The following is a 27,575-nucleotide window of genomic DNA, read 5'->3' on the forward strand; positions in this document are numbered from 1 at the left end:
GAATGCCATGTCAGCATATTGGTGTGACAGGTAGACACCCCAGAGTCATCGTCGTCGTGGCAGTCGGCAGTCGGCAGTCTTTGAGGCCACACTCTAACCCTAAATTTGTCCATGCAAAGGGGCAGTTAAGAGTGTGTCTGTGTTAGTCTGTGCTGGAAATGCTGACAACTCCGTGCGATTTAACGATTCTAGTATAATGAATGGCATCGTACCATTGCGGGCACCGGGTATTGATTCTGTCCAGTGTGGGACCGCCTTGGACATCCACCTTGGTTGCTTCTCCAGTTCTCAGAGCGGAAGGGGAGCTTCCGATCGTGGCGTGCGTGGACTTAGCAATCGTTGTCCACTCTTCGTCTCGCAGACTTCTACACTGCGAGCGAGGGAGGGGGACAGTGCTTCGAATACTGTGCTCCAGCTGTCGGGGAGCACGAGAGCCTGTGGAGGTTTCGATTACGTACCTAGAATTGTATCGTAGTTCAAGTCTCGATGGTAATGCTGCCCTGGTGAGTGTCGTCTTGTGAGGTGTGGATCGCTTTGACACAGGCTCCACTCTGAGCTCGATTACCAGCACTCTCCAAGCGCGGTGTTGGAGTCCTGGAGCTTCTTTTGGATCGGGTTTCGTGTTGGCGTGTAAGCCGGGTTTAGTGCGACTGGCACCGTGGAGTTTGATTTCTGCAGATTGAGGTTGCATTTGAGGTAGCGAGGTTGTATCTACGTCTGTTCTTCGAGAGCTCATTGTTCTGGGTAAAATATTGTTGGATTTTAGCCCTTGATTTGAGGTCGAATAATTTAAAACTAGGTTGAATGTAAGCATGAGTGGTGGCCTTTTCTAGAGATTTTCTTCTTCTTTTTCTGTTTTGGTCTTAGTGTTGTACAAGGACTTAAGAATTAGGCGTGTTAGAATTCGAGAATCTGATTGCGATCTATTTCTTTAAATCCGGGATCAATCTTTTAATGATTCAATTGCGAATATTAGTCGTGCATCCCTGGTTTTGAATTAGACAAAGAGATCTCAGGTTTCTGGAATTTTAATGCACACACTGGATAGAACAATTTTATATTCTTTGAGTTTATAAACAGTGGGCGACAATTTATAAATTGTATGTTCTGTTTGAGACTAGGAACGGTAACTGGCTTGTTTCTAGTTATTGATTATCGTACATAAAACTTCTGTCTTATTTTCGCAAACCTTGATAGTCTTGGAAAGCTGGCTTTGGTTGATTGCAACTTCTTCTGCTATTGCAGAACGTTTTACTAGTGCTGGCAATTGGAACAGACGGGTTTCGGAACCGATCTCCTTAAATATTTAGTCCTATCAGGATTTGGTTACATTAATGTCATTGATGTGCTCACAATCGACGTGTTCAACTTCAGTCGTCAATCTCATCTTAGGTGTGCACTCTCACCTCCTTTCTTATCGCTTTTTGTACCTACACGAAATGAATGCTGGGGGTATTTCTACTACAGACGCAGAATCGCGTACGTAGTAGTTACGTCGATGTGTTGTTCTGGACTAGAACTTGAAGTGTTGATGTACAGTTCTGAACTAGTACTGTGCTTGTGTGTATTTGAGGATAATTTAGATACTAACATTGCAAAGAGACTAGACCATAAAACGTGGTTCTTTTCGACTGAACAACTACCCATTTACTGTCTTATGCGTCAAGCTGTTAAGTGCGTGCAGTGTTCATCACGTTTGGTTCATTGAAAAGACGGCGCTTGTTGACAAGACAGTGCAATTGGTTTAATCAGTAGACGAATAAGCTACCGATCACGACAGAGAATATTGTGTTGCAACAAGTATCTCCACCATGATCCCTCGAGTATATATGTAGTCATTGTGCTGAATTTTTGAAGGTGAATGTAACGGTGCAGGTAATTGACATCTGATGCTCTTGCTGATGTGATTATGATGAACAACATGGAAAATTCGGGGGTGGGATCCGGTCCGGATCACCATAATTCTGAAGCGGTTCCAACCAACAGGTTTGGGACAAGGGAAAAGCCGTCTTCGTTACTGGAAGAGCCGATTCTAGAAGATCTATCTTCGTTTCGCGATGAATCGGGTTCGCAAGTGCCACCGTCTACTTCAGAAAAGCTGCTTTCAATTGCTGGAGAAATGATTCCAGAAGAATCACCGTCTATTTTGGAAGAGCCGTCTTCAACTGCTGAAGAACCGAATTCAGTGGAGCTGCCTTCGATTACAGAACTGCCGCGGAGGAGCCCAGAAAAGGAAAATTCGGTTTTAGGAATGCATACGATGGCAGAAATAGTACTCAATCAGGTTGATGAGCTCAATGGAGGTTTAGCATCTTTCAGGTCTCTTGATTTGGGACCAACCGAGCCAGGAGTTGTCGTCGGCATTAGGCCAGCACATTCTGTCGATAGCTCACATACTTTCTCAGCCCCGAAACACAATTTGCCATCGCTGAAGGAATTTACAAGTATGCTGAAAGTCTCTCCTGAGCTCATGAGTCTCGTTGATTCTGCGATCCGGGGGTCGGATAGAGCGTCTTTAGTGAAGTTGAAAAGGGTGATTGGAGGAGAGGAGGTTTTTGGTACTAGAGACGGTGATGGTGATGCAAAGCTTGCAAGGTATGTGGTTGACACATTGATCGCAAAGATGGGGGGTGCTGACGGCTTGGACAAAGCAGGTGGAGTCTCTACACCCAGGATGATGCTCAGCGCAGGTGCAGCTGTAGTGGCTGGTGAACTTCTTCCGTGGATTCCATGTGAAGACGACGACAAAACTATCGTGTCACCTAGAACCAGGATGGCAAAAGCATTATCATTGATTTTACAAGCCTGCACCAGAAATCGAGCAATGTGTTCCGCAGCTGGACTTTTACGAGTTCTCCTTGTAGCATACCAGCGAATCGTTATGGGAACAGTGGGACGCCGAAAAGGTTCAGAGAGCTGGGATACAGGGTCCCTTTTAGACGCGATTGAAGCTCTTGGATCTCACTGTCTTTCTGTGAAACATCTCCGAGAATGGCTCAATGCTGCTGGTAATATATCTTCAACTGGAAAGTCTACATCTTTAGATCTCTTGCACACTCTAGAGAGGACAATGTCTGGAGAAGAAACCCGCGGACCTGCTCATAGCTTCGAGTTTGATGGTGAAAGCTCAGGACTACTTAGTCCTGGGGAGAGCAAGTGGCCATTTTTGAATGGTTATGCATTTGCAACATGGCTGTACATTGAGTCATTCGCCGATACAGTAGACACTGCTGCTGCCGCTGCTGCTATTGCATCAGCTGCAGCTGCCAAGTCTGGAAATTCTTCCGCTATGTCAGCTGCCTCTGCGGTTAGCGCTCTTGCTAGTGAAGGGACAGCTCACATGCCAAGGTTCTTCAGTTTTCTTTCTGTGGACAATCTCGGAGTAGAAGCATATTTCCATGGTCAATTTTTAGTTGTAGAGAGCATTCATGGAAAAGGTAAGAAGGCTTCGCTATATTTCACACATGCGTTTAAGCCCAAACGTTGGTATTTTGTGGGTCTAGAGCACATGCACAAGAAGAGTTTACTTGGTAAAGCAGAAGATGAGATGAGACTCTATGTTGATGGACCTCTGTACGAGTCTCGTCCTTTGGTATTCCCGCGCATTTCTAGGGGTCTAAGTTTCTGCTGCATTGGCACAAATCCGTCCCGTGTCATAGTTGGGTTGCAGAAACGTCGTCGGCAGTGCCCACTATTTGCAGAGATGGGGCCAGTTTATATTTTCAAGGAGCCACTAGGTCAAAAGAAGATGTTACAGTTGGCCTTAAGAGGAGGCGATGCCTTGCCTACATTTGGAGCAGGGGCTGGAGCTCGTTGGCTTGCAAACAACGAACAGTCACCTACCACTGCTGAGGAAAGTGCAGCTCTTGATTTGGAGTTAGGTCCCAGGCTCCATCTTCTTTATCATCCAAAGCTATTGAATGGCCGATCTTGTCCGGATGCATCTCCCGCGGGGGCATCAGGTTTGTACAGATTTGTAGTTCATATGTAATTCCTTGAAGCTCGGATGCATGTGAATTTCTCATGTTACAATTCAGTTTTGTATGTAGGCAGTTTATGAGGATAATAATGATTTTGTTTTACTTTGTTTTTCATTTTTTCTTTCTCCCAGGTGCATGTAAGAAACCTGCAGAAGTCCTGGGACATATCTATATTGCTGCAAGGGTTAGGCCTACGGAGTCTGTCTGGGCTGTTGGAGAGGGAGGCCCGATGGCCTTGTTACCGTTGGCTGTAGGAGCAGTTGACAAGGATTCAATGCAGCCTGTTATCAAAGGAGAAGTGTCGTCTTCGTCTGCATTGCTGGCAGCCCCAATTTTAAGGATATTAGCTTTGGGACTTAAGTACACTGGAAGTGCGGAAGAGTTTGCAAGGATTCATGCAGATCGTTTGTTGGCGAATCTGTTGGGTTACCTTGTCCGCGTACCTGCTTTTGTAGGCCTTGAGAAGAAAGTGGATGAGCAAGCAAAGACAGAAGAAAGAGACGAGGAGCTTGTGGCAGCTGTCGTTTCTCTTTCCCAAGCACCTCAATGTCACATTTCTCTTAAAGTCCAGTTGTTCAGAAGTCTACTACTTGATCTTAAATTATGGGGCTCATGTTCTTATGGGTTGCAGAAGAAGCTTCTATCAACGCTTTCTGACATGGTCTACTCTGAAGCAGCTACCATGAGGGGTGCAAATGCTGTTCAGATGCTATTGGACGGTTGCCGCTGTTGTTACTGGTTGAATCCGGAACCGAACTCTTTGTTTACATTTTCTGTTGAGAAATCATCTCGGCATGCTGGAGAACTGAATGCTCTAGTGGATGAGCTGCTGGTGGTAGTAGAGCTATTAGTTGGATCCGCTCAAGGCAGGGCATTAAGTGATGATGTGTGCTCCCTGGTTCAGTTTGTGCTCGACTGCCCTCAACCCAATCAGGTTGGTTTTCCCCGTCTTACTTGATATTATGAAAATTTATATAGGAAAGTTGTGTTTCTCTTGGTTTTGCATTATATGGACTTTTCAGTAATCTCAGCATGGTGCACTCAATTACTTGGTCTATGAGTCCTTTAGAAGTGGGTCTATTAGTTTATTTATCGTGAATCAATGGGGATTTTCTCCCTTTTGGGTGACGTGGTGCCTGTGTTTATTTAGTTAACACGGTGTTTTGAATGAACTTGGCACTATTGATGTGGTTTCCACGGATGAAGGTGGTGGTTGCTAACTGGCAACTTGTCGATGGCAGGTCGCTCGAGTTTTGCATCTTATGTATAGATTGGTGGTTCAACCCAACTCCACGAAAGCAGCCACTTTCGCTGATACTTTCCTTGCGAATGGGGGTGTTGAGATGCTTTTTACTCTCTTACGAAGGGAGGCAGAGTCAGGAGAAGGATTGAGTAATAGGTCCACAAAAGATGCAGATCCAGAAATGAAAGGTCCTTGTGACGATGAGCAAATCACAAATGATCAGGACATTGTTGAAGTTCCTAGTGATGTCAACGCTGACTACGAGGTGATGAATTCAACCAGGAAGATGCAAGAGATCAGCATTTTCCCTAGTCCAGAGTCTGCTGGAACGTTTGACGGAACTATAGGTATCAGCGAGAATGACCTTCGGTTGTCTCTCTCGACAAAGACGGTTGGGTCTGTTGCACGAAGTCGCTCCGCTGCTCATAAGACATCCACTGTTGGAACATTAGGTGGCATTAGTTCATCGATAATTGCCGACAGTGTACGCAATAAATTCCGAAATATGGACTTTTCTGATGGTATCATGGTTGGTATTGTAACTCTTCTTGGTTCTCTGGTTTCTGGAGGCCACTTGAAGGTTATGAGATTCGGAATGGAAATTTCTCAGCCACCCCCCTCGTCCGCTGGTCCTGGGGTAAGCTCCTCGGGTGAAGGTACCACTGGAGTAGCTGCAGCAGCTGTCGTATGGCTTCTGTTTGCCTTGGAAAAGGCATTTCAATCTGCACCAAGAAAGCTTTTGACTGTCAATGTTTATGCTGCACTCTTGCCTGCTGTAATAAGATCTGAGGTGAGGACATTCTTCGCCTTGGCTCGAATTGCACCATCAATTTAAAGAGGGCGTTCCTCTTGGCATTAGTTTCTGCATTAGATATTTATATACCCAGGTGATATTGTCGATCATTAAGGAAAGGTAAAGGAACCGTAATTGAGACTGTTCAATCAAGGATCCTCAGATAACAGTGAAAGGTTGCTTATCCAAGAGCTTGTTTCAAATTTGCAGAAAGGACTCTTATTAGCAGACGACCGTCTTGCCTTTTATGATGCTGGACATCAATTTGAGAATATCCCCTTACTGCTAGTACTTTTGCGCTCACTTCCTTTGGCTCCCGTTCAATTGCAGCTTCGTGTACTCCAGGTGAACAATCCTATTCTTTGGTCTACATAGATTTGTGACATGCAAAATTTTCCAGGCCAATTTAAAATATATCTGCATTTGGCGAAGCTAGCAGTATATTTTCATCGTTTGCTCTGCTAACTCATGCGAGATTCGTCGTTGTTGATATACTTCTGTAATTACTAAAATTTCGAGGATCGTAATTGCAGGACATGCTGTTATTAGCATGCACTCATCCTGAGAACCGGAAATTGCTGACAACAATGCCTGAGTGGCCAGAGTGGCTTCTTGAGATACTGTTATCTAATTATGAGGTGAACTACAACATCCATTATTGCACGCTGACAGTTATCTCTTCCGTCGATGTTGGTAACTTGACCGAGGAAGTCTTGTTTGATGTTAAGTAGAAAAAGGCTATGATGAAGCAATAGTGCTGTGGTTGTTCCACGTACATGTAAATGTTGGATCACCACATCTAGTAACACTACTACTCTGTATTTCATTAGGCAACTGGAATGGGTTCCAGCGAGGGAAATGATAAATCCGAAGAGACAGAGGATCTTGTTTACAGTTTTCTCACTATCATGTTGGAGCACTCATTGCGCCTGAAGGATGGTTGGAAAGTAAGTCGATAACTTTGGCGTTTCAGTTTCAGTTTCATTGTCATGGACCATTCTTATGTAGAAATTCCTTCAGCCTTTGTCTGTTCTTGCTGTGTTTGGTGATGTGATGTTGAGGACAGCATTAAATTATTTCTGTCTGCCACTAAAGCTGCATTGTATTCTGGCTTGACTAACGTTGCTGTGAACAGTATGAAAAGGCTCTTGGCTAACCATCAGATTTTTTTTTGATCAGGACGTGGAAGCAACTATTCATTGTGCAGAGTGGCTAACGTTGAGCGGAGAACTAAGCACCGGGGAAAGGCGCCTTAAGTATGCACTTTCGACTCATCTTAATGCAGTTATCAAGTTCGTTTTGTGTAATTCCATGGCATTTAAGTGACACCGGTCTCTTCAATTCGCCTATCGTGTGGCAGTGGTATTATTGTGACTTTTAATTGTGCTTTCGCAGAAGGGAGGTGTATCTTCCAGTCATAAAACGCAAAATCTTCTGCAGTTTGCTCTCTTTCGCCTCTAACGAATTGCAACTGCAAGTATGTGCAAGCCTAGTTTTTTTGTTCTACTGAAGTAGATCGAGGATTGGTTTATTACAATTGGTGGTGCTATCATAGTTCTCTTTGAGTTGAATGGTCATCTTTCAGCTTAGCTACCGTGCACTTCTGTTGTTGAAAAGCTAAAATCTTGCGGCTCAACATAATTGGACCCATGGTTGCATGTACAGGAGTTGACCTTTGCAATTTTTCTCCAAGTTTTACTATGATTTTTACTTATGTTACATTCCTGTTGTGTATTTGAATAACAGACTCAAGTTGTGGCAGCTGCTGCCGCTGGCGTGGCGGCAGGAGGTTTATCTCCTCGCACAGCAAAGGCTGAAACTGAGACTGTTGCCTCTTTATCCGTGTCCCTGTCTGAGAACGCTCTTGTACTTTTGATGTTGGTCGAGGATCACTTGCGCCTGGAAGCACAAGCTTATCAGAAGACTCTTTTGACCAAGTCTGAAGCACCTGAGCGGTCCACTTATACAATTTCTCGCGGTAGTCTCGGTGGTAGCATGGAGAGCTTCGGATCGCGAAGTTTTGCTCTCAGTTCTGATTCACTTGAGCCATCCTTAGAGAAATCTCCGTCCCGAAGATCATCCAACTCTGAAATGGACAATATGTCCCTTGAGGCAACTTTCAGCTTCCCATTGATTCCCCTGAACATTGAAAAGTGTTGTATTGATCCTTAACTAGAACTCTCTATCTTTGTTCAGCTAGAAGTATCAGCTGAACTGGTCTTATTTACATGCACCTCATTGAATCGATCCTGCTGATTCCAATTTTGAAACCTGGATGGATAATCTGGCATAGTAACTATATTGTCATTCCCAGTAAATCTGTAGTGTGCGTGTAACGTAGAGCTGTAACACTTTTTCCATCCCTGCGACAGGCTTTGGCTACAACGTCGGATGGAAACGGGAAAATTTCAGCTACAGCTGTGGAGCGGTTGACAGCATCTGTAGCAGCTGAGCCGTATGAATCGGTCCGTTGTGCATTTGCATGCTATGGAAGCTATGGGCTTGAGTTAGCTCAGGGTTGGAAGCGCCGAAGTCGCATGTGGTACGGTGTTGGTCTACCTCCAAGAAATTGTCTTCTGGGTGGAGGAGGAGGAGGTTTTAAGGCGTGGTCATCTGGGTTGGAGAAAGATGACGATGGGCAATGGATTGAACTTCCGTTGGTGAAGAAAGCCATAACCATGCTGAAAGCTCTGTTGCTTGATCAATACAGTCCTGGAACTGGAGTTGGAGGCATTTTCGTACCTGGCACTGCAGGCTCTGGATCTTGGGGCTTGCAGCTTCCGCAACTATTGGACAGTGATCAACCCTTTTTTGCCATGCTTCGGATCACTCTACTAGCATTGAGAGAGGAAGATCAGGGAGAACCCATTTTTGAAGGAGGTTCGACAGAACATGATAAGAATATTGAAACTGTGCTTCCCAGCATGCGTAGGAGGTCTAAAACATCAAGTGGACAATGGAATTTCGGATCCGACTATTTCCAGGAGATCGCCACGTCAAATGCGAGAGGTTCACTATTGTGGTGGTAATTGCCTCTGCTACCGATTCATCATTTATTAAGATATTCTTTGACATCTATTTTTCAAGTAATACACTGCTCATGATGCTTAGTAGGAGCAGTATCCCTGTTGATTTGGTTCTGCATAGCCATGTTCGTATGAATAATTTGTCGGAGAGTTTACTGCATTCCACTTATGTATATAGATTTCATGGGGCTTTCTTTCCTGATAATGATTAGGCATTACAACGAAATTCCCATGAGGTTGTCAGTGTTAATGGCTGAGCCCTGGTTTTGCAGCGTGCTCGCACCACTCCTGACAAGGCAACTTTTCGAGTCACGGAGGCAACGAGTTTTGGTTGCTTGCTGCATCTTGTACTCTGAGGTAACCCCTTCTCATTCATTTGTGAAAATACTACATGCCGTATTCGGGTGCCAAATTTGTGACCGATGTCTTTTTACGTCGAAGCAGTAATCTGAATGAGCATGTTTTTACTTTCGCTTAAATTGTACAGAAATTATCACAGTCATTGCCCATAGTAGACATCAATGTCGCATGTATTTTCTCTAATATTTGCAGAACAGGTTTTCATGCTCTGACTTTTGCTTGATCCTTGTATGACTAGTTACACTTCAGAGTTTTTGTTCAAGCTGTGCACACTTCATCAAGGATAGCTGGATATATGCTTCATTTTACTTACCTAAACATGCCTTCTTGTGTTATGTCATGTGTATAGATGTGGCATTCGGTGAGTGAGGACAGGGATGTGCTACGTCAGGGATATATGGAGACTATTATACCTCCTTTTGCTGCTTTGCTGAGACGCTGGCGGCCTCTGCTGTCAGGCATTCATGAACTGACGGATGCGCAGGGCCAAAGTCCTCTTGCTGTGGAATATCATCATCTTGCCTCTGATATGCATCCTCTGGAGGTAGATAACCCACTACACCAAGTTTTCGCACTGAACCTGTTTCGACCCACTGGCGGGAATCGAATGCTATAAAGTCGAAGTACTGCATGTCGTGTTTCTGTTTCAGAGTTGGGGCTTCCTCATTTATTTGAAATCTGAGTGTAGAATCTGCTCTTCAATCACTTTTCTCATTTGAAAACGATAATGATGCTGTATAATGTAAGGCCCTGGGAATCGTTCCTGATGCCCTCAAGGAACAAGTGTTAATGAAGAATTTCTCTCTTCAGGCAGGTTTGGCCATGATCTCCCCAGGTTGGGCTGCTGCGTTTGCCTCACCACCTGCTGCAATGGCCCTGGCAATGGCAGCTGCTGGGGTAGGTGGTGGTGAAGGATCCCATAGAAGACGCAATTCAGAGTCAGATCGTTCATCTCCAAAGTTATTGAGTTTTCCAACTTTCAGTAAAGCACCAGATCGTGTTGAGGTGCCCCAAACACCAGTAGATATCGCAGCGAGTAAAGCTGCTGCCCTAGCGGCTGCAAGAGATCAAGACCGTGCTGCTAGAGTTGGCTCAGGTCGTGGCTTAGGTGCTGTAGCTATGGCTACAGCTGGGCAGCGAAGAAGCCTTACTGATAAAGAGAGAGCTGAACGCCGGAACATATGGGAGACTATGGGCAGTATGTGGTTGGATTGTGACAGTGTGGGGAATTCGGCTGCAAATAATGCAAGTGGACATCCCCATCGAATGTTTGGGATGATTTCAAGTATGTCGGAAAAAGCTCATAAAATGCGGTCAGCAGAGGTACTATTTTGTGAACATTTTCAGATGAACGTTGCTCCCTCTGGTTGCGATTTCCGAATGAAATAGTGGTGTTATCGGTTCTTAATGGCAATTTCTTTGTGTTTGATCAGGATACATCCATCGAGTATAAAACAAAAAAAGGGGTCTACTGGAGTGTGTAGCAGAGAGAATATAAATTTGACTAGTAGTAATACTTGGATGCTTGAATTATATTTGACACAATCTCCTTTTTATTGGACTATATATATGTCAAGGACATTATCATAAATTTTTAATTCTTCTACGCATATCTGTCTGATTTATGTGCTCATGTTTGACCCTCCTCACAGGAGGATAGACGTGCAACGATAGCTGCTACAGATGAATTCGACTCAACATTGGGCGATCGGGCTTGGAGATCTCTTTTACGGAGGCTGCAGGAGATTGACGCTCTCATTGGAACGTTTTGTAATCAATTAGGACCAAGTCGACGTGTATGTGTGCTCTCATCTTATTTTTAGGACTAGTTGATTTGTATTTATGAACTTGCTTTATGGCAACTAGCTTTCTTTTGGTTATAGGTAGTCATAGTCTATCTTACGACAAGTTCGCCATTGTTCAGAATACGTGCTGATGCCCTCCATTTTTTGTTGTTTAGCTTCTGTGGAATGGCATGCCAAGTTGTACGTGTACGCGATGCATGTGTTTTACTGGGACCTCGTTTGTTTTAGTGATAGTTCTGCAATGAGTTTTAACTTGTTTGTTTTCAAATCTTGAGCGTATATTGCTGTTGTTGCAGATCCTTTGGAAATTGGACTCCACAGAAAACTCCCTTCGCATGCGGCTGCGCTTGAAACAAAGCTACAAAGGCACAGATCATCATGGAGCAGCAGTTGATCATCAGGAATCTGGAAAGTCATTCCTACCCCAATCTTTAGGAAGTACTCCATTCCCTGGAGGAGGTCCCAAAATTGCACCGGAAAAGGATGCGCTTGAAGAATCCAATGAAGAGGACTTAAGAGAGAAGAAACAAGACCTAGAGGAGAGGAGTGGGGAGATGGACAAGGATCCTGCTTCTGAAACTGTGGTAGAAGACTCAATGTCTGATGTATCAGTCCCTTCACAGGTCACAAATGCTACTACTGTTTCAGAAGTTGCAGCGGCTATGTCCACAGAATACAAGGAGAAGTTGATTCTTGAGATCCCTGCTGCGATGGTTCTTCCTTTAAAGGTTCTGAGAGGAAGATTTCAGGTACATATTTCCTCTTAGCGCCCCCTACCGTCGTTTTGATTCATAGTCTTAAGTATTTGCCATTCTTGAAAAAATTACAGTAAGTTTCTTTCGATGCATGTGTGCACCATGTAAATGAAGTACTGCATTGGATTCGAAAAATAACCATGCAGCTGGTGATCCTTACAGTACTTTCTGACCTGTTATAGGTCACAACAAAGAGAGTCTGCTTTATGATTGATGATCGTGTCTACATCAACAAATCTGGTGTTCCAAGTGTGCTTGAAGAAGAGGATGATTGGGAAATGGTAGACGGTGGAGCAGAAGAACATCATGATGGAAGGGACCAACAACGTAAAGATGGTGCAAAAGACAGATTGTGGCCTCTTTCACTACTACGAGAAGTGCATAGCCGCAGGTTTGTGTATTTGAGGCTCTGTTTTAGTGAGTTTTCATATTTTGAATGATCGTCCGTAAATCAATCTCTGCCTATTTTTTCATTTTTATTCTCTTTTTAATTCTCCCCTTTTCTGCACTTCAGGTTTTCCTTAAAGAGAAGTGCGTTAGAGCTCTTCATGGTGGATAGATCTAACTTCTTCTTCAACTTTGGGGTATTTCCTATACTTACGATGATCATACGCATGTTGAGTATTCTATGGATTAAGCGATACTTACTGTGATATTCCTTTTGAAATAATTTGGAGCAAAAGCTTCGCAGCGCTGCACCCAGTGGTGATAGTGTGTATATATATATGAACGTCATCATATTAAGTGCATACCCTTTATACTTTACTGACTTTATTTTATTCTATTTTTCATTTTAAATTCCGTATTTCTCGTAGACTATGCATATAAGGCAGTTTCCTTGCTTCTAACCGAATCTGAATCAACTGATAATCTGTGCAGACAATGGATGCTAGACAGAGAGTTTACAAAGCAATTGTACAAGCAAAACCCCCTTATCTCGATATAGTATATGCAAGGACACAGGTTAGCAACTTTGTAACATGAGTTACCGCACAGTATATATCCTCCACTTATTTTTATCTAGATTAATTAGCTTATTAGATTCTACCATCATTTTGATTCATATTAGATGTCATATGAATCATTGATCTTCAAGAGGTGTGATGTTGCCAATAGTATTTAAGCAGTTAATCTGGTTGCTCTTTGTTGTTCTTCTGAATACAGGGACCACAGCAGCTATTGAACAGAACCAATCTAACTGAGCGTTGGGCTCGTCGGGAGGTATATCACTTTCACGAAGTAGTAGGTCAAGCAACAAAGATTTATAGGGGGGAAATATGTTTTTTTTGTGTACGATCAAGTTCTTTGAAATATTGTATTGAATGACAGTTTACTTCACTTCTTGCCGAATGGCCAATTCAGTTATTGATGTGTTATATTGGTTGCACAGATCACAAATTTTGAGTATTTGATGCAGCTCAATACATTAGCGGGCAGAACTTATAATGATATCACACAGGTATTTTTAATTGTGTGCGTCTCACGAAGTTGGATTCCACATAACTTATTGAGTAGTGGTAATTGTGCTCGAAGGTTGCTTCACTATGTACATTTTTCCCGCCAAGTTTTGAGTTACTATAACTACTCGCTGAAAGCACAAATTGTAAGTTGCTCTTTTATAAGCTTGTCGTTTTATCTAACTTTATGAACAGTATCCTGTGTTTCCGTGGGTTCTTGCTGATTATACCTCGGAGGAATTGAACTTAGACGATCCAAACTTATATAGGGATCTTTCAAAGGTATGTCTCGTTCTAATTATAGATTACTTTTATGTTTTGAAAAACTTGTCAACTTAATTTGTACCTAGTATAGTAAAACACTATGCTCTCTCTCTTGAACCACCTCTAGCTTGCGGTTGTTTGTGATCTAAAATGGAATAGTTTTGTTGCATCCTTTTAGCAACTTGCACTATAGGGTTAGTAGAAAATTGGAAAGATATTAGGAGTAGGGTTGAAACTTCTTGATGTCGTACTATCTGTAACAGCGGTTTGACTTCTGCGCTTTTATTGTAATGATTAAATTGAATGTGAGTGGGAATTCTCTTATTCAAATTTTTTGACCTGGTTACGATTTGGTGCCCAACCCTGACCTAAACGCTCGTCACGCATGTAGCCTGTTGGTGCTTTAAATCCTGCACGATTGGAGAAGTTTCTAGAAAGATATGACAACTTTGACGACCCTGTCATTCCGAAGTTTCATTATCATTCTCATTATTCAAGTGCTGGCACGGTTGGTAACTTTTTGCCTCTTTCCTAGTTTTCTAATGGGCCTAATACTGGTGCTGATACCGATCTCTATGCTCACTTTGATTTATATTCAACATGTAATGCATTTCCATTGTAGGTACTTTACAAGCCATTCAAATTGTCTGGATTGTGGAGCAGGTTCTCTATTATCTTGTTCGCGTTGAACCTTATACATCATTAGCAATTCAGTTCCAAGGAGGAAAATTTGATCATGCAGATCGTATGTTTTCTGATATTGGCTCGACTTGGAACGGTGTTTTGGAGGATATGAGTGATGTCAAAGAATTGGTATGTAATTTGTTGTGAACCGAGAGGTGTACAATATTGTGCAGATGTGTTTTGGAACCATGCCACTGTATTTCATTTTTTACTGAATAAGCTCAGTGTTAACTTTGCTGGATATTCTGATTCGTGTATTAATGCTAAAGGAATGAACTTGTGCATTTAACAGCTGTTCATTTTTTGTAGATCCCAGAGCTATTCTACTTGCCCGAGGCTCTAAAGAATGGAAACTGCATAGATTTGGGGCGAACTCAAAAAGGTGATAAGCTAGGTGAGTACAAATCTCTAATGGTTTTTTGACGTTGTTCAGAGGGCTGCTAAATTTTTCTGGATGCGTAATCGCATTCTATACGCCTGTTGGCGCTGTTATTGCCAAGCTTTGCCCGAATCTTGACAGAACCTAGCATAACAGTTTGTGTACAAAATCCCAGAATTCCCCAAGGTTTTAACAGTACTATCGTCTAATACTTTAAATGAAACTTTTAATCCTAAAGATATTAAGAACCTAATTACAAAGTTGTACAAAAAAAAAAAAAAAAAAAAAAAAAAAAAAACTGTAACAAAAGCCAGCGATTATCTAAACTGAAATAAATTAATTACCTAAAATGTTAGCTTCCAATTCGACAAGAAATGGAGTCACTACGGCATCTGTATTACGTGCCATTATAGCATCTAAAGTACTAAACAAAACAGGAAAATTGTTGGAATATCAAACTTGGAATATATTTAATGAGCTCTCTTCAAGCAACGAACCTTCTACATGGAGTTGGAAGAACAGTTCCGCTCATTTGTCGTATTCACTGGAAATCTACTGCTTATAGGTAGCATGATGAAATATAATTAGGTGTAGTTTGAAAGTGAAAATTTTAACAATCGTACTGAAGATGATTTTAATATTTTGCTTCTGAGTGCTAAAGAGATGTACTGGTAAAAGAATCTAACTTTATGTTCTCAATTGCTGATTAATTCGTTTGTTGATATGCAGGGGACGTAAAGCTTCCACCATGGGCCTCAAGCCCAGAGGACTTTATATATAAGCATCGCTCTGCTCTGGAGAGTGAATATGTGTCAGAGCATCTGAATGAGTGGATTGACCTCATTTTCGGGTACTTATCTTGCCAAATATTTCAGTTGCTGTTTGAAACGTTGGTTGATCACCGATTTCTGGACTGTGTTGTAAGTCTTATTGTAGAATCAAATTGAGATTTGTTATCGTTCTTTGTATGCCTTGCTTCTTACTCTTTACCCTGTGCAGGTGCAAGCAGAGAGGGCAAGCGGCCATATCTGCAAATAATGTGTTCTTCTACATGGCATATGAAGGCGCTGTGGATATAGATAAATTTACAGATCCGGTAAGGCTTAGATATTGTTTGATTGCAGGGTTTCTATTCCTAGATATCCCACTTTCTGGTGTAAATTTGATTTCTACTCAGCTGTTTGCCAATGACCTGTGATTTTGATATTATTTTATTTGTAATCTATGTTTAAGTTTTTTGTCCTGCGTGGCTTTACCCTAGAATGTTATTCTTTGGTTTTTGATGGTGTACCCATTCTGGTTTAAGTTGTTTATTCTTGTAAAATTGGTCGGTATGCTATGCAGATACTACGAAAGGCCACACATGAACAAAGCGCGTACTTTGGACAAACCCCGTCCCAACTGTTAACTATCCCTCATGTGAAGCGAATGCCACTAGCAGATGTCCTACATTTGCAGGTAATATAAGTTTGTTATTTTATTTTATTTCGTTTTATTTTATTTCAACGTTCCACTGATCTTGATATCTACTTAAACCTATGAGGCCAGAGGAACCTGAATGTGTTCCGTTTACTGAAATGAATATTACATTGTTGTACTCAGGGGATTAACATTACATGAACATGCTCATTTATACGAGTTTCATGTGCAGACTATTTTCCGTAACCCAAACTCATCTAAGGCTTACGCGATTCCTAGTCCTGACCGATTAAATCTACCTGCCAAAGAGCTACGGACCACGCATGACTCAATAATTACTGTTGACATGGAAGCCCCTGCCTGTCATGTAGCTGTGCAGAAGTGGCAGCCTAATACACCAGATGGTAGAGGCATGCCATTTTTGTTTCACCATGGGCGTTCAAAAATAGAACCAAGTAGTGGCTTGATGCGAATGTTTTCGCGGCCAACAGATGATGAGGAGAATCGTTTTCCAAGAGCAGTTGCTCTTCCTCCTGCGGGTGTGAAGCTAGGTTCTATTGTTGCAATTACTCCAGATGGGCATTTCTTATTAACAGGTCTGCACTACTTTCTGGGCTGTTTATTTGACTTAGATTTCAATAATACTTTTGTTTTCTCCAAGCTACTCCTGATTGGAAGATGTAAATTAAATGACTCATCTTTCAAAATACCTATCTTAACTTTCAAAATACTGTTGTTCATTCAAGTTTTCCTTTTCATAAAATGGTGTGTAGTATCTACCTTTTAATCGCGTGGAGTGACCGTCACGTAGATTTATGTCTTGTAATCACAACCTGCTATGAATTGTCGAATATCATCAAGCAATATAGCAAGATAAGAACCGTCTGGCTGTTGCACAAAATGGTTATGAGTTAGCGGCTGCTCACTGCTTTCGGCTGAGCCCTTCAGACAATATCCTCTTGCTCGCATTCATATTAACACTATGCTTGACAGGGCACACCTTTCTTTGCTTTAACTAGCTTAACTTTAACTTCAATATACTGTGTAGGTGGACATGCGGACAATTCTGTGAAGTTAGTGGCGACAGATACTGCCCACGCAGTTGGAAGTACGTCAAGCCATTGTGCTCCTGTTACATGCTTAGCTCTTTCTTCTGATGGAAGTATTCTAGTAACAGGGTCACAAGATTCTACAGCTTTACTATGGCGATTTCACGGAAGCTCGGCTACATCCACTGGTGCAGGGTCGACTGGTATGTCAGATCCTTCACTAGTAGCTGCAGCTGCAGGTGCATCAAATCTTGAAGAAGGGAATATAACTGCAGAATCGAGGAGACCGAGTTTGGAAGGACCTCTGCATGTGTTAAGAGGTCATGTAGATGAGCTGGTCTCATGCTGTGTTAATGCAGATCTTGATTTGGTAGTCACATTCTCTTCATCGAAAGGGGTGCTTCTCCACTCGATTACCAAGGGAAGATTTTTGCGACGGCTTAGTGTTGATAGGGCTGATCTCGTTGCATTGTCTCCAGAAGGTATCATAGTTGTTTTTGATAAAGCTACTAGAGTGCTTCAGAGCTTTACGGTGAATGGCACATTAATGACAGCCAAGCTGTTGCCTTCTTGGGAAGGCAATATTTCATCTATTGTTATCTCCAAAGATGGTTTACATGCTGTAGTAGGCACAAGCTGCTTACTTCCGGATGGCAGCAGGCCGCCACCTCGCCAAACCGCGGTAGATTCTAAATCGGAACGCTACGGTGGTCAGCACTCCCCTAAGTGGTCTATGGTCGGTGCATGTCCTTCTTGTGGGGGAAAGTCAAAAATGCACTCCGTCAACTGTAAGCTCTCAAGGGGTAACCAGCAACCGCTCTTTCAGGGTAATCAACATCCGGGTTTTGATGCTCTCCCTCGGAGTCCTTCAGGCTATCCGCGGTCTGATTCAACTATAGTTATGCGAAGATCTGAATCTGGTTTGATAAGATATTCTTCTAGCAACGTGCGCCGATCCAACGAGGCAGGAGGGTTGGGAAGTGGGGATGGGGGGATATCTACAGAATTCCAACAGAAACAGCAGATTGAACCTCAACCAGCTATTATCCTCCTCGAGCTTCGTACGCTAGAGGTTAGTGAATGCTACCTGCTCTCTCGCTTTCTCTCATTGGATTCACATCGTTGATAGAGTGCTTAATAATCTCCATTTTGCCAGGTCATTCAAAAGTTTATGCTTAGGAGGGGACAAGACATTACAGCTATGGCTTTGAACAACGATGACACCAACCTCGTGGTGTCTACTGCGAAGAAGCACCTGATTGTTTTCACAGACCCTTCAGTAAGCTTCGCTCCACATCCTGACTGAATGTATTTAGTTATGTGAGGTTACAGTAGAGGTTTAAAAACCCTTTGTTATGGTTCTTACTTGATCCTTTTAAATGTGATATTATTTTCTGCAATTTCTTCAGAATTGGTGTACGGTTGTTTTGATGGTTTTAAAATCATATGATTTGCTTCAATTGTTCCTTCTGTACTGAATCGGGTGGGGTGCTACTGGATGGTTGCAGCTGAGCATGAAAGTTGCTAATCAGATGCTGCGAATGGGTTCGGAGGGTGGAGGACTTGCAGGTTACATTTAAAAGTCTTCAAGTTTTTCCCCTTTTTTGTAGTTTATTTACTTTTTAGGAAACTTTAATCATTTTCAAAATGGTTCATATAATTTTCCAGTCAATTATGGATTGGGCACTGTTCCCACATTGAAACTTATTCCAGTGTGACGGTTCGGCTGATTAGTCGATTTCGTTGTGCTTAGGAACTGAATACTTAATCACTAGCCACGATGGTCTCATCGACTTATATTTATGTGACCTGGTCTTAATGATCAGACAAGTAGCAGTAGGTTTGTTTATAGACTTGCGCTCGTTGTACTCCCCATAGCTACTACCATTGATTTGGTTTTGATATTGTTTGCGTCTTTACGTAGTTAGTTGAAGATTTCAGTTCTACGAACTCCCAAGCGTTACTTAGAACAACCTTACAGTGATATGGATCATACGTTTGAGATGTGTAGTAAAGCGTGAATCTGTGCTCATCACATGTATCGCTTTCTCAGACTTGTATTCTCTGCTTTTTATTAGTTTAGTCTTATCTGTAAAGCTTATGGCCTCAAATACATTTTTTTTGGCAGCAGTTTCAAGCCTTGTAAAGAGAGTATTGGCTCCTAATTTTGAAACATCTGAAGCACACTAATCAAGTCCAAAACGTTGAAAAATAATGTTGTTAAATTACTTCGCAAAGAAAGCACCTTAAAAATGTTTTGAGTATAAAAATTTGTTACAACAATTGTACACAACAATTTCCCGGAAATGCTGAATCCTAGTTCCACTTATAATGAATGCTGTTGCTAATCAGTAACCATCACTTTCCCAATTGTGTTTTAAATGATGACTAGTGACAGCCAAATAAATTCTTCACTTGGAAGTGCTGGCCTTCAACAGGTCTTGTTTTAAAACCAATGTAAGCACACCCCTAAATAATCATGTCCTTTCCAATTGGCAGTGATGTGGATCATAACTGCTTCACCGAAGAATGAAGCATCCAGACAACTTGAAGTTCTCAAGCAATTGCAGCAGCTGAGCCAGTTCGAACAAAGTTCATGTGAGAAAGGTAGCTATTCTCGAGGGATATATTTCCTTTGCCACTTGAATCACGTCGGTCTCTAAGTCGCCCCTTCCCAGATGGATCCTGCAGACCGCGATGAAGTCATCAATGTCACTCCAACAGGTAGCCAAAATGAGACACTTTAGAAAGAAGGGTAAATACAGAATTAATCAGCAGAAAATATAACCAGTTTACGTCTGAAAGAATACCTGTAGATATTCAAGCATTTGTTGCTCGATGGTGCCACGCATAGCCAGCGTCTCCACAAGGACAGGACGAGTAGCTCCCATACGATGGGCTCTACTCACAACTTGCTCTTCCACGCTGTGACCGAGTGAGCACAACCATTATCAGCCAAATGGATAGCATAATTGGGGCCCACCCAGCATTAGACGGAATGATAATGACTTGGTCAGCTATTAGAGAAGAACTTGAGGAGCAAATGATATACAGAATTCGCTCAAACTAAAACTTGCAGCATTACTTGTCAGGATTGAGCTTTCCTTCCTATGGGAAGCTCAAGCAGCGCATCGTATGAAGACATGGATAACCGCGACGACATAGAATAAGATTACTCCCTCACCTGCCATCCCAGATGGGTTCCATCAGGTAGACGTGGGTCACAAAACTCAAATCCAAACCCAGAGCAGCAGTCCCATCCATCACTAAGACGGTGCATCCAGGGTCCTTTCGAAAAGTGGCGAGCGATTTCATCTTCATACAAGCAACAGATCAATTCAGATACATAATTCTCTCTAACACAAAATCCCTATTTGTAAGAATCAGTAATAGGATTAACATGGTGAAGAATTACTCAATTATGTACTAGTTGTGATTGCTACCAAAGGTGTTTTCTTGAAGCGCAGTTACGGCGGAAAATAACTCAACTTTTGAGTAAGAGCGAAGTGTCAGTTGTTGGCCAAGGTATGCAGAAAAGCTATAGCACGAAAAAAAAATGCGAATTCGACGAACAAAGTACCGAAACTGCATATCTACGGGACATCGTTCAGGATTGAAATTGGAAAAAAAATTCTGAAGCACGGAAATATTCATTCAGGAGTCGATCTAGACCCAACATACCTTGTTCATTGAATGCATCGGACTGTAAATACCTACATGCTGAATCCCAGCTCCATTTAACTGTATAAAAAATCAACAGTCAGGTAATTATCTACAATTGACCAGATACAAGATCTAGAAGTACTTTCTGAACCTTACGTCATAAATCATCCCATTAGAGCAGCAGTATCAACAATGTTCAAACATCTGTCATCAGTACTTAGCTTAAGCAATAACATAAATATCAGCATCACTAATTAAGTAGAACAGAATCGACTGTAGGGATAAAATCTTCAGAAGCCCAACCTGTTCCTCTATCACATTAATGTGTTCAAGAAATTGAGAAAAAACAATCGCCTTGCATGGTAACGAAGAAGTTGATAAGTTACGTGACGAAGTCTGCCAAATCATAGACTTAAGCTCATCAGGCATTGTCTTCGAGGTCGTGTCCGACGGATAATGCTGCATCAGGTTGTTATCCTGTATAACTTTCAATTGATTGACCAAATACGCAACCTTACTACTGGACGTCGCATGCCAATCAGGGTCCCAATCGTCCTGCCACACAATCAAAGCCTCAGAAATGCAAGAAGACAGAGGACAAAAGTCATTTGAACATGGAACGTCTGTAACATGCCAAACTACCTAAAGCGTCGTCGAAGTGATAGTACACATGTAATTCGGATTTAATGCCTCCGCAACCTTGAAATCCACAACGCACCTAAATTATTACCTGAGCGTATGATGGCTGCAACTCAATGAGATCCTGCGGCACGGGCCACTTTGGTGTTGGATTTTCAGGACGAGCCAATTCAGCAGGACTCTGCATCTTGTAAGGATGCCCACAGCCAAACAGTGTGCACTTCTCATTATCGAGAGCAACGCATGACATGCAGAGCAAATGGCAGCATGGTGTAACGATAGGTAATTTGCACCACACCTGGCATCTGCAAAAGAATTACCACCAAAATCCAATCAATCACCGGCAGAGTTTCAGTACAGAGATGTAAGCAGGACGTTTAACTCCTATATTCATGGACAACCTATTAAACAACTAAATATTTTCATGCTCTTTTCCGAACCCATCGACACTAATTTTGCTCTGCAAGTATAGAAATGTTCTGCTAAATATGAATCTTATTCTTTACGCTTATCTTACCAGGAAGTAACCAAGGCAAAGACATGTCGTGCAGATCAGGTGAAGTGTTTACATGATCCAGCAAATACATAAAAACAACTCTTCTAGAAGAGAGCAGCAGTATGGTATACATCAGAAAGAAATTGTAGTTAATTGAACAAAAGATGAGACGTTTGAACTTCACCAACCTATCGCAATTCCCTCCGTGAATCAGAGCAGTCCGAATCTTGTAATACAAATCTGATGCATGAACCAGGCCGTAATCCGCCACAAGAAGATCCATTGTCTCATCGACATCATTGCCAACAATTCTGACCTTGATATGGCCTGCAACACAACATGACAGTCGAGTATTCCGCAGAGTTGAACTTCTAAATTTCCACTGCTTAGGGTTGAGGAGGGACTCTACGTGAGACGGATCCCTCCAATCAGCGAGCAGAATGTTCCTCTGTACTGTAACTACCAGCTCATTATAACTGGCAGCATGAGCCTCAGTAAAATTTAGAAGTGTAACCTTCCTTATGCAAGGTGGAATTGTGCACAAATCTGCCTTTCTTGAACTTATCATTGTTCTATGAAGCAGCTGGACAAGGCGAAATCGTCCCTCTTCACATCCAGCTTCAAATGGTCTCAGAATAGCGTTGTCCCACAACTTCTGGTGCTTGCTGTAAATATTTTCATGAAGAAATTCCAACATAGGTCGAAGATAAGCAGCTTGGCTACTGGGAGTATTAGGGGTAGGCGTCCCTGTCAAAATCCAGCGACGCGATGCATGCAAAGATTTTGCCATTTGTAGTTTATTGGTTAGACTGAGACTTGCTCCCAACGTGTGACCTTCATCAAGCATGATACGTAGCCAATGGATGCGCATAAGAACAGAGTTCTCTCGTATGCTCCACTCACTGCTGAGGCGGTGAAAAGTAGTGATTACAATATCATAGTCCCAAGCCAACGTATGCGCAGCCGCTGGCTTCTTATGATCTGTCCAAACATACACACGAAGCTGGCCCGGGGCTGTATGTTTCGCAATTTGGTGCTTCCAATGCTCAACCAAGCTCTGAGTAACCACAATCAATGTTGCTCTTGACAAATATAACCGAGTGGCATCATCTTTGGGTTTGCGTGCAGCTTCTCCTAGTGCTTTAGTATCAAAGAGCAAGCCATCCAGACCTTTCGGATAAGACCATTTAACAGCTCCCTTGTTTTGTTTCTTCTGTTCGAGACCAAAGAGCTTAAAGAGAGTGTCGCAACTGCTGTTCTCACCCAGGGATCCCTCCCCCCTGGCTTCTCGAGGGATAGCCAAACCCACGGTTGCCAACTTGGCTGATTTCTCAGGGTTAAGACTTGCAAGCCATATCACAGGCCGTCTAGCACATTCGTCATACAGGTGCGCATTCGTTTTCAGCACACTTGCAAAAAAGGCTACATTCTGTGGCTGTCCTGGAATAGTTCCATCCTTGTAAAAACCTGGCAAACTCTTCACACTCGCATCAGCCTCGATTTCCTGAGGCACAGTGCAGTTCTGGTAGAGAGAATCTGGATTCAAGCTACAAAACCATGCGACATTACCCTCTGGAGGCACAACTCCATTAGGTAGCTTGCGCCACTTGGAACATGCTTCACACTGAACCCACGTGAAGTTCAGCCATGTCCAATCCTGAATCAATTCCTTACCCTTCTTAAGGGCACAGTGTGATCGTGATTGATCTGGTTTTGAAACAGATGGAGGGATGATTTCCTCTGCTATGATTGGTGATACCAGTTGAGATCCACTAACTGAATAAGTCTCTGAACCCAAAGATTGCCTCCCACTCCGAAGTCTCTTCCTGCCCCCCGAGTTGCCACCTGAGAGATTGCCCCTTGAAGCTAGTTCGAAACTTTCACCAAGTTTACGCTTAACCCTAATTGAACTCCTCGTGGATACACAGTTTGTCTGGGCAGGTAATGAGGTGGATTTTTCCCGAGATAGGCTTGTTGACCGCGACGCAGCTACTGAAGAGTCTAGTAGGGAACTTTCAGTCGCCGAACCTGGTCTGCTCTTCTGCCCGCGATCGACTTCGGGGGCAGGCAATAATGACGGAGTGGGTACATCTTTCGCAGAAAAGTCAGAAAATGCCACAAATTCAGAACTCAATCGACGGCGAGATGAGCTCCCAATTTCATAGCCATAATCTTCATTTCTTCGAGCTTTTAAACACATTGACCTTTTCAACGCTGAACCACCTAGAAGTGACGAACTTGCATTCACTTCGTAGTATCCCATTCTCTCACCCGGCCTTTGAGGTACCCAAAAAACCTCTGTATTCGCAGGAGCATCGGCAGTCATACCTTGAGTCTTCAAAATGAGAGATAGCGCAGTGACAGTTTTTCCTAAACCAGGCTCGTCACAGAATAGTCCTCCTCGAAAGTCATGAACTTCTGGAGGTTTCTCCGGAGATAGCTCACCTGATACAGTATCTAGGTAGAATGGAAAGCCGTCTTCAGTTTCCAACTTTTTGCAGAGGGGATGCTCAAGTACCTGCGGGCAACGGCATGAAACAATACAGAATGGGATCAAAGCAAACGCATATAGCGTGATGAACTTCAAGGTTAATCTGTAGTCTTATCCTCGTAACCAAAGAAACTTACATGGTCTCTCCAAAAACCTGAATAGACATTTTCCTTCAGGAATCCTTTGCATTGATCGCCACCGATAACAACCATACGGAGGATTCCTGAAAGAAGTACGCGGTTCAGTTCATAAATGCGGACCCTCTAAACAAGAGAAACGGCATACTTCGTCTTGCCATAGGTCCATGCACCTACCCCTGGTCTATTTTCTCGTTGTAGCATCCAACGCACGGCAGCTTGCTGATGTGGAAAAAGTCGTAGATGCATGCAAGGTATAATTGGCACTGCCATCAAACGTGTGTACCGACACACTGCAGCGACATTGTGAAGATCCTTAGGAAGTAGTCGATTGAGGATTGACGTGATAATTTCGTCAGGAACATCCCAGAGTCCCGATTGTTGACCCTCTACGGTCTCGTCCCGTAGAAGCTTTAAACCATCGGGTCTATCATCAGTCTTGTAAGAAGGCAAAGATTTAAACAGCGAGTGTAAGTCGAATTGGGCCTTCATTGACTTGGACAGCACCTGGTGCACTTTACAACCAAGCACGTGGCAGCCACCTTGTTCCCAAACATTGTCTGACATGACAATTTCTTCGCGCAAACTTAATTTCATCAACAGCGCCCTTCGCTCCTCCCAATCACAACTGCATGATTACAGCAAAGCTCATAATAACTCGTAGGCTCTGAACCATCCTCAATTTCAACTAAAATGAGTCAAAAGTGTAACGGCATGCTCAGCGTATATTGTTATTAAGCTCCCGCTTGGTCACCGGGATCAAAGCATGACGATGAGCCAGGCAATCATAGGTCTGGGAATTAATTACAAAATGAAGCTGAGCATTCCCAAGCCTTTTTGAAGACAGAGACGGTCCGAAAAAATAGCGATTATGGTTCTAAAATTTCGATTAAGACACTAATTTAGTTCAGAATTTAAAGAACCTAGAATAGACATGCCTTCGCACAAGCCAGCGCCGCATTCAAAGATTCAAACCTAACTGACCTCAAGTGCGATAAAGCGGCAGCAGCTGCGGCACCTGACTTCCAAAAGACAGCTCCCATCCAGGCAGAAGGAGGCAAATAAAGGTCTAGCATTGCAAGCACCCGCGTCTCATCACCCTTGTGAGCGATTGTCAGGACACGCCCATGCACTCTCGCATGGTTTTTCGCCATAACCCATTGGAGCTGATGCAAGAAAACCTCTCCAAGCCCATTTCCACTTCTCAGAGCTCCACATCTTCGCTTGACACAATTTCCTGACCCTGCTGCACCAGACTGTGTACTTTCCGAAGCCAAGTCATCTACAGTGGTGTCATCTGTCTCATTCTCACATCCATCAATTCGCTGTGAACCTAAATTAGCCACCGGCGAGCTTTCCGTCATTGTTCTTTCGCCTGATACCAGGCTCTGACCTCTTGCGTCCTCAACCGGCAAATCCTTCCCTTCAAGAGGCCACAACAACAACCCGGATTGCTCCACACGCACGCACATGTTGGGGCCCTTGCTTTGCAAACTGCATTCCGCCCCTACCAGCTGCGCAAAACCCGAAAAACTCCGTCCACCACTGCGCTCCTCACCCCCTACATCCGCAGACACTACAATCCCCGACAATTCCCCTTCCCGCAAAGCATCCGATCGCATTTTCAACACCACGATCGCGAAACCGCACAACCTCATCTCATGCAGCTGGTCCTCCCACACAGAAGATAAAACACCACGCTCCTCTTCCGCCATCGCTCCACAACTCACAAAAAATTTACCAAGAATACTACATCAAAATTCCTTCCCGCCTCAATTCCAACATAACACATGCAAATTTTTTTCACAAAAGCCGTGAGCCTTCACTAATCGAATTCGCCAGACACCTCCACTTCTGTGATACGCCGCCAATCCCCGGCTACAAAATCCGGCCGCGCCGTCATCGTACTGAACATCATCACCTCTAATCCTCACACAACAAGGACGCCTACATAAGTCGGTGCACGCGATTGTGTTTCGGGCGAGACAAAGCAGCGCGAAGGTAAAAACCCCAGCCAGGGCCCAACTTTCGTGACGAGGCTCCGTTGAGATTTTGTTAGGGCTGGAAGGGGATGGGGCCGGTCGGTACGCCTCAATTCGTTGCGACCTATCGTATATATGAACCTCGGCGTATTCGTATCCTCGTTTGTAACGTAATTAACACGGTATCTTGCCTTCTGAAATTAGGAATGAGTTGGGAAGCTTCTAGGTAATAGTGTCAGTGTGAACAGCGCCCTCAATGATTAGTAATGATGAATTTGGAGCTTTTCATCACGAATTAAAAAAACCTTCGCTGGAATTATTATGATCTTAAAGGTAAAATGTGAGTAAATATATTCAAAGAACATAGAATGAGATGTTTCTTTTCATGCATATTGAGCGCTTACATTTTGGAAACCTTCTTTTCTTGTTTAGTTTTTTTTTCTTTCTTGTATATGTTTTTAAAAAACCTTAACCTATCAATCTGTATATCAAAACCTACAAATCAATCTTTTTCATATAAGATTTATAATGGATTGTATAGATAGATAGATAATTGTTAACTTGACCTCAAGGCACAAAACTACACACCTATGATTAATCCAAGGTTTTTTTGGTAGATTGGAGAGTAAGATATGAAAGCAAACTTGATGAAAAAAAAATTGAGTATTAATTTCATGTCAATTGAATTAATATTGAATTTTTGAGGGATTTCCAAAATTAATAATGTTTTTGGTTGTTTTAGATTTTGAAAAATAAGAATATGTTTATAAATTTGAAGGTTTCTTGAGTTTTGTGGTGTGTGTACAAGTGAATTTTAAAAAGTATGTTGCTATGCTAGTTGTGAATGTGTGTGCAAATTTTAAGATAAATCAAATAGTTAGATCAAAGTATGTAAAGATTTTTGTGGCTTGAGGTCCCAAAAATTTACAAAAGTATTTAGAAAACATAACAAG

At 42.7% G+C, this 27,575-nt stretch overlaps 2 protein-coding genes across 3 annotated transcripts; one reads left to right on the forward strand and one right to left on the reverse strand.

Moving 5' to 3' along the window:
- Window positions 1-1,254: 1,254 nt before the first annotated feature.
- On the forward strand, window positions 1,255-19,344 carry LOC112293614 (BEACH domain-containing protein C2). 2 transcript variants are annotated; one of them, XM_073539497.2, is made up of 33 exons: window positions 1,255-1,392; window positions 1,876-3,008; window positions 3,660-3,962; window positions 4,112-4,914; window positions 5,222-6,013; window positions 6,227-6,361; window positions 6,550-6,654; window positions 6,847-6,963; window positions 7,196-7,272; window positions 7,412-7,493; window positions 7,763-8,128; window positions 8,389-9,041; window positions 9,315-9,399; window positions 9,752-9,946; window positions 10,213-10,725; window positions 11,055-11,198; window positions 11,504-11,956; window positions 12,145-12,353; window positions 12,477-12,546; window positions 12,842-12,925; window positions 13,127-13,183; window positions 13,353-13,421; window positions 13,615-13,701; window positions 14,075-14,191; window positions 14,347-14,496; window positions 14,677-14,761; window positions 15,476-15,596; window positions 15,746-15,842; window positions 16,091-16,204; window positions 16,398-16,761; window positions 17,214-18,286; window positions 18,371-18,493; window positions 18,723-19,344. In XM_073539497.2, exons 2-33 carry the CDS (start codon window positions 1,910-1,912, stop codon window positions 18,792-18,794), a joined length of 8,814 nt encoding a protein of 2,937 aa, XP_073395598.1. In that variant the 5' UTR covers window positions 1,255-1,392; window positions 1,876-1,909; the 3' UTR covers window positions 18,795-19,344. The 2 variants fall into 2 exon arrangements, with proteins under 2 accessions (XP_073395598.1, XP_024399026.1); XM_024543258.3 differs by having other exon boundaries at window positions 1,876-3,962.
- A 74-nt stretch (window positions 19,345-19,418) lies between these two features.
- LOC112293615 (F-box protein At3g54460) lies at window positions 19,419-26,644 on the reverse strand. Its single transcript, XM_024543261.3, has 9 exons — window positions 25,625-26,644; window positions 24,818-25,268; window positions 22,201-24,530; window positions 21,608-21,821; window positions 21,181-21,432; window positions 20,896-20,955; window positions 20,399-20,529; window positions 20,025-20,139; window positions 19,419-19,899 (listed from the first exon to the last, which is right to left on the reverse strand). The coding sequence occupies exons 1-9, from the start codon at window positions 26,353-26,355 to the stop codon at window positions 19,771-19,773; spliced, it is 4,413 nt and encodes a 1,470-aa protein (XP_024399029.1). The 5' UTR covers window positions 26,356-26,644; the 3' UTR covers window positions 19,419-19,770.
- Between the last annotated feature and the right edge of the window lie 931 nt (window positions 26,645-27,575).

Source organism: Physcomitrium patens, chromosome 16 (assembly GCF_059467195.1).
Source record: "Physcomitrium patens ecotype Gransden chromosome 16, ASM5946719v1, whole genome shotgun sequence".
Lineage (NCBI taxonomy): Eukaryota > Viridiplantae > Streptophyta > Bryopsida > Funariales > Funariaceae > Physcomitrium > Physcomitrium patens.

Coding starts and splice junctions, on each gene's coding strand:
- LOC112293614 (XM_024543258.3), top strand. CDS start 1,910: ATGATGAACAACATGGAAAATTCGGGGGTGGGATCCGGTCCGGATCAC. Junction 6,014..6,226: donor CTGCTGTAATAAGATCTGAG/GTGAGGACATTC, acceptor TCAAATTTGCAG/AAAGGACTCTTATTAGCAGA. Junction 15,843..16,090: donor TAGATAAATTTACAGATCCG/GTAAGGCTTAGA, acceptor TATGCTATGCAG/ATACTACGAAAGGCCACACA.
- LOC112293615 (XM_024543261.3), bottom strand. CDS start 26,355: ATGGCGGAAGAGGAGCGTGGTGTTTTATCTTCTGTGTGGGAGGACCAG. Junction 20,956..21,180: donor TTAATGTGATAGAGGAACAG/GTTGGGCTTCTG, acceptor TTTTTTATACAG/TTAAATGGAGCTGGGATTCA. Junction 19,900..20,024: donor AAATGCTTGAATATCTACAG/GTATTCTTTCAG, acceptor CGCGGTCTGCAG/GATCCATCTGGGAAGGGGCG.